At 40.0% G+C, this 17112-nt stretch overlaps 4 protein-coding genes across 4 annotated transcripts in view; all 4 read left to right on the plus strand.

Moving 5' to 3' along the window:
• LOC134814961 (zinc finger protein 226-like) overlaps positions 1-17112 on the plus strand; it is a 51345-nt gene that overhangs the window by 7401 nt on the left and 26832 nt on the right. The gene's annotated exons all lie outside the window — the stretch shown is intronic.
• LOC134816710 (uncharacterized) lies at positions 1384-4142 on the plus strand. Its single transcript, XM_063825677.1, has 2 exons — positions 1384-1558; positions 1708-4142. The coding sequence occupies exon 2, from the start codon at positions 2772-2774 to the stop codon at positions 3759-3761; it is 990 nt and encodes a 329-aa protein (XP_063681747.1). The 5' UTR covers positions 1384-1558; positions 1708-2771; the 3' UTR covers positions 3762-4142.
• LOC134816693 (O-acyltransferase like protein-like) lies at positions 6672-9186 on the plus strand. The gene has a single exon (XM_063825654.1). The coding sequence runs from the start codon at positions 6683-6685 to the stop codon at positions 8846-8848; it is 2166 nt and encodes a 721-aa protein (XP_063681724.1). The 5' UTR covers positions 6672-6682; the 3' UTR covers positions 8849-9186.
• LOC134819733 (O-acyltransferase like protein-like) lies at positions 12080-14480 on the plus strand. Its single transcript, XM_063829880.1, has one exon. The coding sequence runs from the start codon at positions 12223-12225 to the stop codon at positions 14254-14256; it is 2034 nt and encodes a 677-aa protein (XP_063685950.1). The 5' UTR covers positions 12080-12222; the 3' UTR covers positions 14257-14480.

Here is a 17112-nt window from a genome sequence, read left to right on the forward strand (position 1 = left end):
TTGCTGCAGGATGATATTGGAGACACAGGGGCCAGGTTTATTGTCTTAACAGAGATGAAGGGTTGACTTGGCATATCACAGATGGAGAATGCATGGAAATTCTCCACAAAAAGGAGCTTATCTGAACAATGGAAATGGTTGGACGTGGGCACCACAGTATATTCCACCTTTCCACATTGCTGCAGATGATATTGGAGACACAGGAAGCCAGGTTTGTTGATCTCAACGGAGATGGAAGGGTTGACTTGGCATATCACAGATGGAGAATGCCGGGAGTTCGCCACAAAAAGGAGCTTATCTGAACAATGGAAATGGTGGACATGGGCTTCAAGGTATGTTCCGCCTTTTCACATTGCTGTGATGACATCGGAGGTCTGTCTAGGTTTGTTGACCTTTATCGGTGATGGAAGGTTGACTTGCTACCACTAGTAGGGAATACGGAAATTCGCCACAAAGGAGTCTACGAACATGGAAAGGCTGGACTGGGACAGAATTCCTCCCTTTCACATTGCTGCTGATGAATTGGAGACCAGGCCAGGTTTGTTGATCTCAAACGGAGATGGAAGGATGACTTAGGCCATAACGATGGATGACGGAACCACAGCAAACTTTGTACTGTTAATAACGTATACGTGGGAAAAACAGTCACCAGCCTCAGCCAACGTGTGAATGGTCATCGCAGTAAATATTATGAGATTTTAGAGGCGAGTAGTAAGGGGAATGTTGAGAGTCACAGAGATTTTGATGACGAGAATGTTTTAGGGGCACATCTTTTTTCAGTTCATAATTTGAGGGAGAGATCTGTTTTCAATGAAAGTTTCCATTTTGATATTTTGTGTTCTACATCCCCAGATAATATTAGAAAGTCAGAACAGTTTTATATTAACAAATTGAAGACACTTTATCCGTTTGGCCTGAACAATGTGAATTCCGTTTCTGGAAGCTAATTTTTCATGGTGTCCCGAATTTTATTTTTAAATCGTCCATTTTTTGTTTATATATGCAGTCTATCAATTTTTGAATTGCGTCTTTTTGATTTAATGAACTACTGCAGACTCCACATTATTATAGTATATGCGATTAATTTTGTTCCGATTTTAAACTATTCCATTTTTACGAGATGCTAAATTAATTTTTTGAGACTTTACTACATTTTTGATGAGAATTTTTGACATTTTCAAACTAACCATTGATATTCTCAGATTATGTGACTGATTAAATGCTGAAGATAAAAGAAATATATTCATTTTGCTAAGATTATGTTTGCGTTTCATTGCTCAACAGCTGTTCGAAGGATCAAATATAAGATTATGTTTCAATATGACAGATATTATTATTAATGAATGAGTCAAAGTTTGCAAAGTCGTCACTATAAAGGGTGGCCTGACAACCGCTGTATCACTCGTTTGATAGTTATTCGTCTTTCTCATAACGCAAACATTTTAAATTACTCATATATCGAACCTGCAGGGAATGTCAAATCCCTTAACCGGAACAGCACTAGTTCTTTTGCTTTCCCTTTTGGTAATTCATGCAACAACTAAGCCTGATTCTATAGGTAAGTCTTAATGTGAAGTAGTCCCAACTCCCACTTTTATTTGTCGGCCTGATTATTTTAAATTCAACCTCAAGATTGTGACTGCTGCAATTTTTACCAATCCTGAAAATGAGTATACAGAAGAGGAAATGAAATTAGATATTTTTCAGATTCCTATCAGGAGACTGAGTTTGAGGCACTACTTGATTCTTCTGGACACAAAGTAAAAAAGAGAGCTCTACCAGTTCTTCTTGCCGGTGCTGTAGCAGTCGCCCCCTTATTTAGCGCCATCTTTTCAGGAGGATCGTTTATTTATGGAGTATCTAGTGGTAAAGAAAGAATAGCAGAACTGAGGGTGATCAACAAGAAACTGGTTAAGCTGCAACAGTCTGTGGATGAGTTGAATGATCGGGTGAAGTCGTTAGAGGTTGGTCAACAGTGGATAGAAGGAGCAATCCTCTATGGCAATGATGTGAAAAGACTTAGATTCCTTCTACACAAAATGCAAACGGAAGTTATGTACTGTGAATCGACTGAAAATCTAGTCCTGAAAACAACAGCTGATGCTAAAGAATGGGCTGATTCTGTGCTTGATAGCGGACCAGATGGTCTTGAACAGATACTTTTCAACATACACGATCTCGTGATGGGAACTGGACAACTTTTTGGAAGAAGATCGTTGATCGCCATTTATATAGACACTTTAACAATCCCTAGTGAGTTAAATCCGGGAGATTTTACCACAGAAATAGAGGATTTTGTTCTATTCATAATGGCTTTGGAGACAGGAGGGTACGCAGCAATCTCTACCGCAATGAATATCGAAAATAAAACTAATGATGCAGCTTCTAATTTCATTGAAAATAAAGCAACACCACGGATGAAAGCTCAATGGGCTAAGATATTTGAAGTAGTTGGCACACCTTCAGCATGGAGAGAAATTTCACCTATGACTCCACCTTTCCACATTGCTGCTGATGATATCGCAGATACAGGAGCAAGGTTCGTTGATCTCGATGGTGATGGTAGGATGGATTTGGTCTACCACCGTTAGAGGATAGCAGAAAATTTACCTCAAAAAGGAGCCTACATTAACAAAGGGAATAGTTGGGCACGGGCACCTCATTATATTCCACCTTTCCACATTGCTGCTGATGATATTGGAGACACAGGGGCAAGGTTTGTTGATCTTAACGGTGATGGAAAGGTTGACTTGGCATATCACAGATGGAGAATGCATGGAAATTCACCACAAAAAGGAGCTTATCTGAACAATGGAAATGGTTGGACGTGGGCACCACAGTATATTCCACCTTTCCACATTGCTGCAGATGATATTGGAGACACAGGGGCCAGGTTTATTGATCTTAACAGAGATGGAAGGGTTGACTTGGCATATCACAGATGGAGAATGCATGGAAATTCACCACAAAAAGGAGCTTATCTGAACAATGGAAATGGTTGGACGTGGGCACCACAGTATATTCCACCTTTCCACATTGCTGCAGATGATATTGGAGACACAGGAGCCAGGTTTGTTGATCTCAACGGAGATGGAAGGGTTGACTTGGCATATCACAGATGGAGAATGCACGGGAGTTCGCCACAAAAAGGAGCTTATCTGAACAATGGAAATGGTTGGACATGGGCTTCAAGGTATGTTCCGCCTTTTCACATTGCTGCTGATGACATCGGAGATGCTGGATCTAGGTTTGTTGACCTTAACGGTGATGGAAGGGTTGACTTGGCCTACCACAGATGGAGAATGAACGGAAATTCGCCACAAAAAGGAGCTTATCTGAACAATGGAAATGGCTGGACATGGGCACCACAGTATATTCCACCTTTCCACATTGCTGCTGATGATATTGGAGACACAGGGGCCAGGTTTGTTGATCTCAACGGAGATGGAAGGATTGATTTGGCCTATAACCGATGGAGAATGAACGGAAATCCACCACAAAAAGGTGCTTTCCTGAACAATGGAAAGGATTGGTCATGGGCACCACAGTATATTCCACCCGTGTCCATTGCTGCTGATGACATCGGAGATGCTGGATCTAGGTTTGTTGACCTCAACGGTGATGGAAAGATGGACTTGGTATACTATCGATGGATGAAAAGCCAAGAAGAACAAAAAGGAGCGTATCTGGTACTTGGTTTTATGGGAGACCATACAAAGCCACACTTTGATGCTGCTGATTTTGATATGGACAAATGCTAGTATTAAGATATTGACAGTTGCGGCGACGTTGATGACATGTATTTTCACATGGTATATTGAACAGTTTAAAAAAATCGCTAATAATAAGAATTGAATAAATTATATCAAAGAAAAACATTAATCTTGTAAAGAGAATGTTAAATGAATATTTTAATTTTGTTCAGATCAGTTTAAGTAAAGTTTAGAAAAATTAGATTATAACTTTTTTGTTTGTCAAAAGCTTTCATCATTTAATTGGTCATTATGAAAAATTCTGTCAAGCGCGCTGAGATTTGGGTCGATGAAAGCTGCAATATCTGAAAATGTCCTACCGGTAGGACATTTTCATGATTTTCTTTTCACCAAAGCTTTCTCCGGATATTAAGCTTCCATGATAGTACCTCGATCACTCACATTGACCTCACTGATAACCTCACTACACCAACATCATAGTTGATGAGTGCGCATTTTTCTAAACATTCTTGCAGTTTTACGCACTGAAAATAAAATATTGGTCAAATTGTGCACTTATAGAAACTGATTCCTGCTCTGAAAACGCATCAAAGATAGAAAAACAGGGGTGGCAAAAAGTCCACAAACGCGAACGTTGGGTCTTATAACATAGCCATGTTTCATAATTCATACCTGTACTTTTGCAGATGGTATACTGTAACTATTCATTCAAGGATTATTTCGTTAAAAGTTAATAACTCGATTTAAGAGACCACATCCAATCAACATTGAATTGCTTATACCCCTGTTTGAAAACATGCTAAATACTCGATTTTATCAATCACCTGATATGTATTACGTGTAATAAATGAATAAAATATTTATGCTTGATATCTCGGTCATCTGAGTACAAGTTAGAGCTCTTTCAGAACAAGTGTATTTTAAGAGGCCAAAATCAATTATCCATTAAAATTTGATTTGAGCCAATCATTCAAAATATCTAAAAACAGCGAAAATGAACGTTCATTCGGAGAACATGAAGATCGTTATTATTTGATTTGATGTATTCCTCGAATGAGTGATAATGGCAAATCATACAAGAAAGAATTATTTCAATCAGTCACTGAGAAATAAGCCCCAAAGGGGGGGGGGGGGGGGGGGGGGGGGGGATATCTATATATGCAACTTACTATATAGCTTCTTTTTACCAGGTTGTCAGATTCTACGAAAGGCGAGCAGTCTGTGCAATTTAGTTCAGCTGAGTGTTTCTAAGTCCTGACAAGTGACAGGTCAACTGAGCAGCGTTCACAACACCGCAAAATTCTTCTTGAACTTAAAAGAAGAAAGCATATGAAACAGATAAGCGACATTCTATCGTTGCTCATGGACGGTGCTCAGCCTGTCATTCCGCCGCATCTTCAATATTTCTATGAACATTAAGACTGGGGTTCACGTGTGGAAACCTGTTTAGTGCTGACAAGACTGAAAGTTGTGTCAGTGTAATTTGTGTCAAATGATTGGTTCCGTAACATTTTTGAAGGTTTCAACGCTGTTAGGCAGTTTTTGTTGAAGTGATTCGACTAATCATTTTACAACTGACAATCTTTGAGTTATCATTTTAATTTTGGAGTATAAACGCACGGGTTCAAAATCTTCGAATTCACTCGTAAGGGTCACCTTTATCTAACTTTTAAAGTTTCAAGTAATTATCGTACATTGCTGTATGTATAATACAATTCTTTTGATTAAACATATTTATTAATCAGTAAACAAAGCTAGTTTCCATCAATCAAGACATCAAGTTAAACTGTTAATTAAGATAAAATTTAATTTTTGAAACGACGTTCTGTTCTTACTCATCAGGTTATCATGTTTATAAACATAACGATTAGGCGGAATGACAGGCTGAGCGCGGGCCAGTAAGCCATAACCTACTTACCGTATCGGGCCTTATTTGACCGTTCATTCAATGTCTGGTAAGTAGGTTATATTGTATGCGGGATCATGACTAGACTTTATATGGCCGAGAGCTATACCATACTGCCTTCTATAGTACTATAAAAGAGTACTACAAAAGTCTTGAGACAGGAATCTCGTCATTTTGTCATTACGGCGTGGGCGCCTTTAAAGTACCCCCCCCCCCCCCCTTAAACAATAGAATATGATAAAGGGACCCTCTTGATAAGTCGAGCCTCATCTCTCTCACTTTGAATAATTTGAAGCTTTTCGATAATGGAAAAAGTTACTATGATTTCATATATTGGATGAGCACGCAACGTCCGCTCTACAGCATTTTTTCTGCTGTTGAGTAGCACAAGAAGAATTAACCTGATCCGTATCTAGCATCACGCGGTTGCAAGGAACTGTACATCTAATTTCTTATCAGCAACTGTTATTGATAAACCTGATCCAATCTGCAGCGTCATGTAACATATCATCTGTTATTTGCTTTGTTTGAGATGAGTTAAGAACGGAGAAAAGTACTAAAGATTATAGGCAGTTTTTTTTTGTACATTGACCAGATGCCGACACTGCACGCTTTTGCTATAATTCAGTTTTCGTAACATGATATTTAATATGATTTAAATGATATGAGAAGCATGTGTATAAGCATGTGATAAATACTGTCTATTAATTAGATTTTGAAATTGCAGAGCTTTCAGGTGACCAACTACCGTGTGACCTCATCACGGTTGAGGTCATGGTTAAGTTATTCTTAAAAGCGTTATTTTTCGTGTCCTGTCAAATAAGTTAATAGAATTTTTTGTTCTCCTGACGCTGCTTTGAGTGAATATTTACTAACATGGTTTACGGATCTTGCTTAATCGTTTTTTAAATATATGCTGAACAGATAACGATGCTTTTAGTTTTAAACTTTTAAACAAACATTTTTGGTGGGATCACATTTTTTGCTTTCATCCACTTCCAGGTAACAAAAATTTATTCAATGATTTGTTGTTCATATCAAAATCCATTTCAGGTTTTGTTAAATGATCTTTCTGGGGAGGACACTGCTAATATGCCTCCTTATGGTACTCCAGACGCTTACCACTGCAAACCCATGGCATCTACAACTACCAGTTCCATCAAATATCCAAGACAAGCAAATCTTCCGACAAGCCATGTCTTCAAACCTTACTTCAAACATTAACACCATTTTCGCGAGTTTTGAGGGTTTTGGCAACGCTACAAAATGTACTGCCAAACTGTCTCAACTCACATCTGGTCTGGCTTCATTCAACCCGGAGAGTATAGCGTTTATAGACGCTCTGGGTAAACCAGGTCCAGGTGTAACTACAGGGAACTTCCTGTTGCTGGGGAACTACGAGATGTGCGGGACAGGAGCACTGGAGAATAAGGCTACCGGGTACAAGTATGAGAATTGTGTTGTCTCCGCAGCTTTCACTTTAGGAGGCTACCCCCTTGCTCTTACCTGGACAGGCTGCAGTCCTCCCGAGTGTAAGAGTAATAATGATTTGCAGAACGTATTCAAACAGATCGCTGATTTGATAAATAAATCAGGAATAATCCACACTGATCCATCAACATGGACTATTATGTGTGATGTGAAACAAGAGTTCGATGTCGGGGCCTATGCAGCAGTTACAATAGTCTCCCTCTTCGTAATCTTAGTAGTGGTAGGCACACTGTGGCACCTCCTGGAACCAATAATTATTAGCATATTGGAACAAGGCAAGGACGATACGACAATTCTAATTGACGCAGAGGAAAACCCGCATGAAGATGTTGACAAGCAGGTTCCGTCCACCGAGGTAAGGGAGAAGTATAAGACCTCAAACCAGCCGGAGTGGTTGCCAGGGAGGCTAGCTAAGTGTTTCGCTCTGCAGAGGACAATGGAGACTCTCTTCACCACCACTACTAAACCGGGCCAGGTACTCTGTCTGAACGGAATCAGGGTTCTCAGCATCAACTGGGTGGTTCTTGGTCATGCGTACGCCTTCTCATTCTCATTCGTTGGTGGTTATTCGTACGTAACAGAGCTCATCAAGCGAAGGAATTTCATGTTGGTATACAATGGTCTTCCATCTGTCGATTCTTTCTTTGCCTTGAGTGGGTTCCTGGTGACATATCTCCTGTTAAAGCAGCTTGCCAAAAGAGGTGGTCTCACTCCTTTACAATGGATTGCATTCTATGTACACAGGTATGTGAGACTAACAATGCCGTATTTGGTAGCCATGCTGATCGAGGGATGGCTTTATAGACTCGTCATGACTGGACCACGTGCACAGCAAATGACTACAACTGATATGGGCAGTCATAAGATGTGTGAACAATACTGGTACACTAACCTCCTTTACATCAACAACTTCGTCCCCTGGAAGGCTACAGGGGCTTGTCTTGGACAGGGTTGGTATCTGGCTAACGATATGCAGTTCTTCCTGATAGCTCCTCTCTTTATAGTGCTCCTGTTCGGGACACCATTACTTGGAGTGCTAGCCACTGGTGGTACTATGATCTGTAGTGCTGTATCCGCTGCTGTCATCACAGCGCATTACCATTTAGGACCTGCTTCAACTGCAGATACTAACCAGGATGAAATGTGGCTGCTGTACACTAAACCCTGGATCAGGATAACACCGTATCTAGTGGGGATATTAGGGGGCTGGTTTTATTGGAAATGGGGAAAGCAGATCACAGAGGGAGTGAAGACCTTGCCAGAGTGGCTGAAAGTGATGTGTGCTACACCAATATGGGCAGTAACCGCTGCTGTAGAGTACGCTGTGGTGTTCGGGTTGTACGATGATGTCCAGAACCTGCAAAAAGGGAATCCTGGTGAAGTGGAAAGTGTGTTTTACCAGAGTTTAGCAAGGATTGCATGGTCTCTGTCACTAACCATACAGATTCTTCTCTGTCAGTGTGGTTTGGGAGGGTTCATAAACTCCCTCCTCAGCTGGAATGGTTGGCAGATCCTCTCTAGACTCACCTACTCCGTCTTCCTCCTCCATATAGGTCTGATAACAGTGCTATTTGGTCAGATGAGACACACTCTCTTTCTCAATCCCGACTTTGAGTTTGCCGTGTTTTATCTGGGAACTCTGGCTATGTCATATCTCTCTGCTGCTGTGTTGTACCTGACTGTGGAACAACCTGTCGCTAATCTAGAGGGTATCTCCTACAGGAAGAGCACTAAATAAAGCTTTAAGTTTGTGCAGGGGTACTGATCCCTGTGTACTGGGTCTTGAACAAGCGATCTTCCAATGAAAACTAAAAGCTCATTCAAGCACCCACTTCAACACAAAGCCCTGTCAGTGTCAGATTGTTGTTTAATGAACCCTTAGTGTGGAAGGAACTTGACCTTTAAAAGAAAGCGATTTTTATGTGTGTTATTTTGAAGAGTTAAATCTATGCCGTTCTTGACATTAATTGTTTGTGGAAGGATCAAGTTGTGAGATTTTAGATTTACTTATTGAATGACTGTTTGATCGTTTTTATACCTATTATTTTCTATTATTGCACAATGTTCGAGTATTGTCACTATTTTTTTGGATTTTAATTCCACATTATTCACTCTTCAGCTATCTAAGTTATCCCAATACCAACAAGTGTTACATTGTTGACATAATAATTTGCTACTGATCACGGAGTCATTGCATTTCTCTTCTAAAATCGTACGCGCGTATAGAATATTGATATTAAACTTAAAGTGTTGGTAAATTCAATCAAACTCCATTCTATTTAAATTTCGTCGAAAATCTGTTAATATAATTTATCAAAATTAACCATCTGCTGTTCAAAACAGCTTCAATTAATTAACTCTAGGGTAGGGACTAAGGGAGCTCAATTAAACGGACTTATTGAATTAACAAGTGGAGAACTCCTGTTAAATGTCAACTTGTCACTTTTCGATTGTATCCGAATGGTTTTGTGGTAATACCAACTGCTTCTCTCTGATTATTAATGACGTCATCACTACGTATCATAATGATACTAGCCAGCCTTGTGCTACACTCTCTACAAGCTAACATTATAGATACACGTAACGGTGAACCCAACCCTTCTGCGTGTGGTCCTACAGTATGTTCTGGCGTGGAGACTTATGATAATAACGTCTGGTTCGATGTTGAAGCAGGCAAGGTGGGTAAAGGTATCAGTATGAAGAGTTGTGGGTTTAAGAGGGATCCGGTGTTAACGGTGTCTACTAAGACAGGGGTGCTGGGTGAGAGTGGAGCGTGCCCGGGCGTGTTTGTTAAAGATAGCTACAGCACACACTTCTGGGTGTACTCAGTCGGGGACACTACAGCTGAGCAGGTGACAGGGGCTGAGTGTGACGTTCATTGGGTCGCTGTGGGCTATAATTGTTAGAGCTTTATAAAGGAAAATACAAGACATGGGGACAAAAAATGAAGAAAAATAGTTCAAGCAGTGAAAATCATTACTGTGATTATTTAATTTAATTTTTCGATACATAATGACTTTAGTGATTAGTAAATATGTATTTTTCCAATAACTACATACTTGTATTGTTTCAATGTGTTTCCAAATTCAACAAGAAGTGAGAAGACACACTTTTTTTCATACAGGGTGTCCCAACAAAAGGCCAACAAGTTATTTTTCTTAATAAGTCACCTCAGATTTAACTTAGCGACTTGAAACTTCTCAAGTCATGTGCTATGATGCTCCAGAATCTATGGCAAAATTATGCAAGCAACCTGTTCATTTGGCCCTACTATTTCTCTGTCAAATAGGCACTGATTGGATTTTTAAAAGAACTTATGGAGCTGCTGCCGAGAATTTTTCCGTTTAAATTCAATACATTGTATTCAAAATTTGAAACCGAATCGACTCCCAAAATTTCAAGGCTATAACTTATTGAGGAGCTGAGTGATGATGATGGGTCACGTGATCCGCCCTGTTATTAAAGGCTGCAGGATTTAGTCAGCTCGTGGGATCAGTTGATTAACTCATTAACTGATCGTGTAGCTGTACTCAGCTGCATGCTGCCGATAAACTACCCAATCATGATACACGCAATAAATTCGTGCCAATATATCCGTGCCATTTTACTGACACCAAGGCATCAACTTTAACGCGACTTTCTGCAAAAACTGTAAAAGATATACAACTGAAACTTTTTTGACTGGGTCAAATGCTTTAATAGCCTTCAAATCAGCATGAAAAAATTAAAAATTGGCCAAGGAATAAGAATTTTAGTGCCCAAAATTTGGACTCCCAAGTGGTGTCAAAAACGCGAATTTAATAGGTAATAATTATTTTATTCTCTCGAGTCTTGACACCACTTTAGGGTAGACGGGTTCCTGCTAGTAAACATAAAGATTAGGCGGAATGACAGGCTGAGCGCGGGCCAGTAAGCCATAACCTACTTACCGTATCGGGCCTTATTTGACCGTTCATTCAATGTCTGGTAAGTAGGTTATAATTATATTGTATGCGGGATCATGACTAGACTTTATATGGCCGAGAGCTATACCATACTGCCTTCTATAGTACTATAAAAGAGTACTACAAAAGTCTTGAGACAGGAATCTCGTCATTTTGTCATTACGGCGTGGGCGCCTTTAAAGTACCCCCCCTTAAACAATAGAATATGATAAAGGGACCCTCTTGATAAGTCGAGCCTCATCTCTCTCACTTTGAATAATTTGAAGCTTTTCGATAATGGAAAAAGTTACTATGATTTCATATATTGGATGAGCACGCAACGTCCGGGCTCTACAGCATTTTTTCTGCTGTTGAGTAGCACAAGAAGAATTAACCTGATCCGTATCTAGCATCACGCGGTTGCAAGGAACTGTACATCTAATTTCTTATCAGCAACTGTTATTGATAAACCTGATCCAATCTGCAGCGTCATGTAACATATCATCTGTTATTTGCTTTGTTTGAGATGAGTTAAGAACGGAGAAAAGTACTAAAGATTATAGGCAGTTTTTTTTTGTACATTGACCAGATGCCGACACTGCACGCTTTTGCTATAATTCAGTTTTCGTAACATGATATTTAATATGATTTAAATGATATGAGAAGCATGTGTATAAGCATGTGATAAATACTGTCTATTAATTAGATTTTGAAATTGCAGAGCTTTCAGGTGACCAACTACCGTGTGACCTCATCACGGTTGAGGTCATGGTTAAGTTATTCTTAAAAGCGTTATTTTTCGTGTCCTGTCAAATAAGTTAATAGAATTTTTTGTTCTCCTGACGCTGCTTTGAGTGAATATTTACTAACATGGTTTACGGATCTTGCTTAATCGTTTTTTAAATATATGCTGAACAGATAACGATGCTTTTAGTTTTAAACTTTTAAACAAACATTTTTGGTGGGATCACATTTTTTGCTTTCATCCACTTCCAGGTAACAAAAATTTATTCAATGATTTGTTGTTCATATCAAAATCCATTTCAGGTTTTGTTAAATGATCTTTCTGGGGAGGACACTGCTAATATGCCTCCTTATGGTACTCCAGACGCTTACCACTGCAAACCCATGGCATCTACAACTACCAGTTCCATCAAATATCCAAGACAAGCAAATCTTCCGACAAGCCATGTCTTCAAACCTTACTTCAAACATTAACACCATTTTCGCGAGTTTTGAGGGTTTTGGCAACGCTACAAAATGTACTGCCAAACTGTCTCAACTCACATCTGGTCTGGCTTCATTCAACCCGGAGAGTATAGCGTTTATAGACGCTCTGGGTAAACCAGGTCCAGGTGTAACTACAGGGAACTTCCTGTTGCTGGGGAACTACGAGATGTGCGGGACAGGAGCACTGGAGAATAAGGCTACCGGGTACAAGTATGAGAATTGTGTTGTCTCCGCAGCTTTCACTTTAGGAGGCTACCGACCCCTTGCTCTTACCTGGACAGGCTGCAGTCCTCCCGAGTGTAAGAGTAATAATGATTTGCAGAACGTATTCAAACATATCGCTGATTTGATAAATAAATCAGGAATAATCCACACTGATCCATCAACATGGACTATTATGTGTGATGTGAAACAAGAGTTCGATGTCGGGGCCTATGCAGCAGTTACAATAGTCTCCCTCTTCGTAATCTTAGTAGTGGTAGGCACACTGTGGCACCTCCTGGAACCAATAATTATTAGCATATTGGAACAAGGCAAGGACGATACGACAATTCTAATTGACGCAGAGGAAAACCCGCATGAAGATGTTGACAAGCAGGTTCCGTCCACCGAGGTAAGGGAGAAGTATAAGACCTCAAACCAGCCGGAGTGGTTGCCAGGGAGGCTAGCTAAGTGTTTCGCTCTGCAGAGGACAATGGAGACTCTCTTCACCACCACTACTAAACCGGGCCAGGTACTCTGTCTGAACGGAATCAGGGTTCTCAGTATCAACTGGGTGGTTCTTGGTCATGTGTACGCCTACTCATTCTCATCCGTTGGTGGTTATTCGTACTTAACAGAGCTCATCAAGCGAAGGAATTTCATGTTGGTATACAATGGTCTTCCATCTGTCGATTCTTTCTTTGCCTTGAGTGGGTTCCTGGTGACATACCTTCTGTTAAAGCAGCTTGCCAAAAGAGGTGGTCTCACTCCTTTACAATGGATTGCATTCTATGTACACAGGTATGTGAGACTAACGATGCCGTATTTGGTAGCCATGCTGATCGAGGGATGGCTTTATAGACTCGTAATGACTGGACCCCGTGCACAGCAAATAACTACAACTGATATGGGAAGTCATAAGATGTGTGAACAATACTGGTACACTAACCTCCTTTACATCAACAACTTCGTCCCCTGGAAGGCTACAGGGGCTTGTCTTAAACAGGGTTGGTATCTGGCTAACGATATGCAGTTCTTCCTGATAGCTCCTCTCTTTATAGTGCTCCTGTTCGGGACACCATTACTTGGAGTGCTAGCCACTGGTGGTACTATGATCTGTAGTGCTGTATCCGCTGCTGTCATCACAGCGCATTACCATTTAGGACCTGCTTCAACTGCAGACACTAACCAGAATGAAATGTGGCTGCTATACAATAAACCCTGGATAAGGATAACACCGTATTTAGTGGGGATATTAGGGGGCTGGTTTTATTGGAAATGGGGAAAGCAGATCACAGAGGGAGTGAAGACCTTGCCAGAGTGGCTGAAAGTGATGTGTGCTACACCAATATGGGCAGTAACCGCTGCTGTAGAGTACGCTGTGGTGTTCGGGTTGTACGATGATGTCCAGAACCTGCCCAAAGGGAATCCTGGTGAAGTGGAAAGTGTGTTTTACCAGAGTTTAGCAAGGATTGCATGGTCTCTGTCACTAACCATACAGATTCTTCTCTGTCAGTTTGGTTTGGGAGGGTTCATAAACTCCCTCCTCAGCTGGAATGGTTGGCAGATCCTCTCTAGACTCACCTACTCCGTCTTCCTCCTCCATATAGGTCTGATAACAGTGCTATTTGGTCAGATGAGACACACTCTCTTTCTCAATCCCGACTTTGAGTTTGCCGTGTTCTATCTGGGAACTCTGGCTATTTCATATCTCTCTGCTGCTGTGTTGTACCTGACTGTGGAACAACCTGTCGCTAATCTAGAGGGTATCTCCTACAGGAAGAGCATTTAATAAAGCTTTCAGTTTGTGCAGGGGTACTGATCCCTGTGTACTGGGTCTTGAACAAGCGATCTTCCAATGAAAACTAAAAGCTCATTCAAGCACCCACTTCAACACAAAGCCCTGTCAGTGTCAGATTGTTTAATGAACCCTTAGTGTGGAAGGAACTTGACCTTTAAAAGAAAGTGATTTTTATGTGTGTTATTTTGAAGAGTTAAATCTATGCCGTTCTTGACGTTAATTGTTTGTGGAAGGATCAAGTTGTGAGATTTTAGATTTACTTATTGAATTACTGTTTGATCGTTTTTATACCTATTATTTTCTATTATTGCACAATGTTCGAGTATTGTCACTATTTTTTTGGATTTCAATTCCAAATTAATCACTCTTCAGCTGTCTAAGTTATCCCAATACCAACAAGTGTTACATTGTTTACATATTCGCTACTGATCACGGAGTCATTTCTTTTCTAAAATCGTACGCGCGTATAGAATATTGATATTAAACTTAAAGTGTTGGTAAATTTAACCAAACTCCATTCTATTTAAATTTCGTCGAAAAATCTGTTAATATAATTTATCAAAATTAACCATCTGCTGTTCAAAACAGCTTCAATTAATTAACTCTAGGGTAGGGACTAAGGGAGCTCAATTTAACGGACTTATTGAACGGTGTCTACTAAGACAGGGGTGCTGGGGGAGAGTGGATCGTGCCCGGGCGTGTTTGTTAAAGATAGCTACAGCACACACTTCTGGGTGTACTCAGTCGGGGACACTACAGCTGAGCAGGTGACAGGGGCTGAGTGTGACGTTCATTGGGTCGCTGTGGGCTATAATTGTTAGAGCTTTATAAAGGAAAATACAAGACATGGGGACAAAAAATGAAGAAAAATAGTTCAAGCAGTGAAAATCATTACTGTGATTATTTAATTTAATTTTTCGATACATAATGACTTTAGTGATTAGTAAATATGTATTTTTCCAATAACTACATACTTGTATTGTTTCAATGTGTTTCCAAATTCAACAAGAAGTGAGAAGACACACTTTTTTTCATACAGGGTGTCCCAACAAAAGGCCAACAAGTTACTTTTATTAATAAGTCACCTCAGATTTAACTTAGCGACTTGAAACTTCTCAATCATGTGCTATGATGCTCCAGAATCTGTGGCAAAATTCTGCAAGCAACCTGTTCATTTGGCCCAACTATTTCTCTGTCAAATAGGCACTGATCGGATTTTTAAAAGAACTTATGGAGCTGCTGCCGAGAATTTTCCGTTTAAATTCAATACATTGTATTCAAAATTTGAAACCGAATCGACTCCCAAAATTTCAAGGCTATAAGTATAACTTATTGAGGAGCTGAGTGATGATGATGGGTCACGTGATCCACCCTGTTATTAACAGCTGCAGGATTTAGTCAGCTCGTGGGATCAGTTGATTACCTAATTAACTGATCGTGTAGCTGTACTCAGCTGCATGCTGATAAACTACCCAATCATGATACCCGCAATACATTTTTTCATTGCACGACTCATGTGAGATTGTCAAGCGAATGAGGCGGTGATCCAAGATCATCATCACAATATCATCTTCACTTTGGAAGTTGGGACCAAGAACAAAAAATTATCGATTATACACTTACGTAATCACTTTCTGGCCTTTTCTTTGAGATGCACCCGCGTTAGTAATAAGATTAAAGTGAAACTTAGATAACACAATTTTAGGAGATGATAGAAAACTTAAACTTTACCTAAATTCACTCTACTGAAACGTCACTCACCCAGCGCTGAAACGGGAAATTAATACGCTAAAACCACGGACTCGAATAAAATGTTTTGCTAAGTAAAAGTTGATAAAAAGGGTTAAACTTAAAGGTTCCCATAAAACGGTAACCCATACGGACCAGGTAACTTCATATACTAAAATGATTGCAAATGATCTGATTTGTTATCGTGCTTCGTTTCATTTCGATGTGCAGTTTTCCGTATAAACCAGTATGACGAGAACTTATTTAATGGCTAATATCAACTTGTATTGCTATCTGATAGTGATGCTAATGATAGTATTAGACATTAGTAGTGAACTTTCTCTTTATGTTCTTCCTGATTTTGTAAAGTAGTTTTACTTTCCGATGTTTTGTTGATGTTACGTCATGAAAAACGTTTGATCCAAGCTAACCATACACCATAGTTACGGGCATGTCGATCTTATTCTTATCTCATGATCGTTGCTAAACCAGTATAACCTTACATACCCGCTTGAGAGATCTGACTGGTCGCGCGCAGCGATAGTGCAAGCATCTGATCAGATCTCTCGAGCGAGTGGGCGGCGCTCAGCCTGTTATTCCGCCGAATCTTTATTCGGCGGAATGTTTATGAACATAATAGCCTGGGGTCCCCAGGTAAGAGCGAGTGCAGTTCAATATAATACAAGGCTATAATGGTTTAGCAAATCTCACTGTAGTTGCACACAGCAATGCCGAATGCACAAATCTGATAGAATTATAACGTATATTGTATATCGACCGATGGTGCGAAAAAATGTGGTATTAGGTCAAACTCAATAGTGCGATTCCGCACCTACTGCACTTAAATTATATGTTACCAGTGCAAACCAGTTTGCTTTGAAAGCTTTAGAAGGTCACCACGTATTTGCCGCTCTACCAGCGTTGTAAAATTGAGGATTTCCAGTCTGCTTGAGGATTTCCAGTCTGCTTGAGGATTTCCAGTCTGCAGCTAAATGGAAAAGTACCCAATTTATTGAATTTGATCAGACGGCAAACCGTATTTAAAAAAACTGCTCCAGTTCGCTAACATTCAGTTCTGCTCTATTTTTATTTGTTTTATGTTTTACAAACCGCAATACT

Source organism: Bolinopsis microptera, chromosome 1, assembly GCF_026151205.1.
Source record: "Bolinopsis microptera isolate Bmic1 chromosome 1, MBARI_Bmic_1.0, whole genome shotgun sequence".
Lineage (NCBI taxonomy): Eukaryota > Metazoa > Ctenophora > Tentaculata > Lobata > Bolinopsidae > Bolinopsis > Bolinopsis microptera.

Excerpts from the sequence above, each read along its gene's own strand:
- LOC134816693 (XM_063825654.1), top strand. The coding sequence starts at position 6,683 with ATGATCTTTCTGGGGAGGACACTGCTAATATGCCTCCTTATGGTACTC.
- LOC134816710 (XM_063825677.1), top strand. The coding sequence starts at position 2,772 with ATGCATGGAAATTCACCACAAAAAGGAGCTTATCTGAACAATGGAAAT.
- LOC134819733 (XM_063829880.1), top strand. The coding sequence starts at position 12,223 with ATGTCTTCAAACCTTACTTCAAACATTAACACCATTTTCGCGAGTTTT.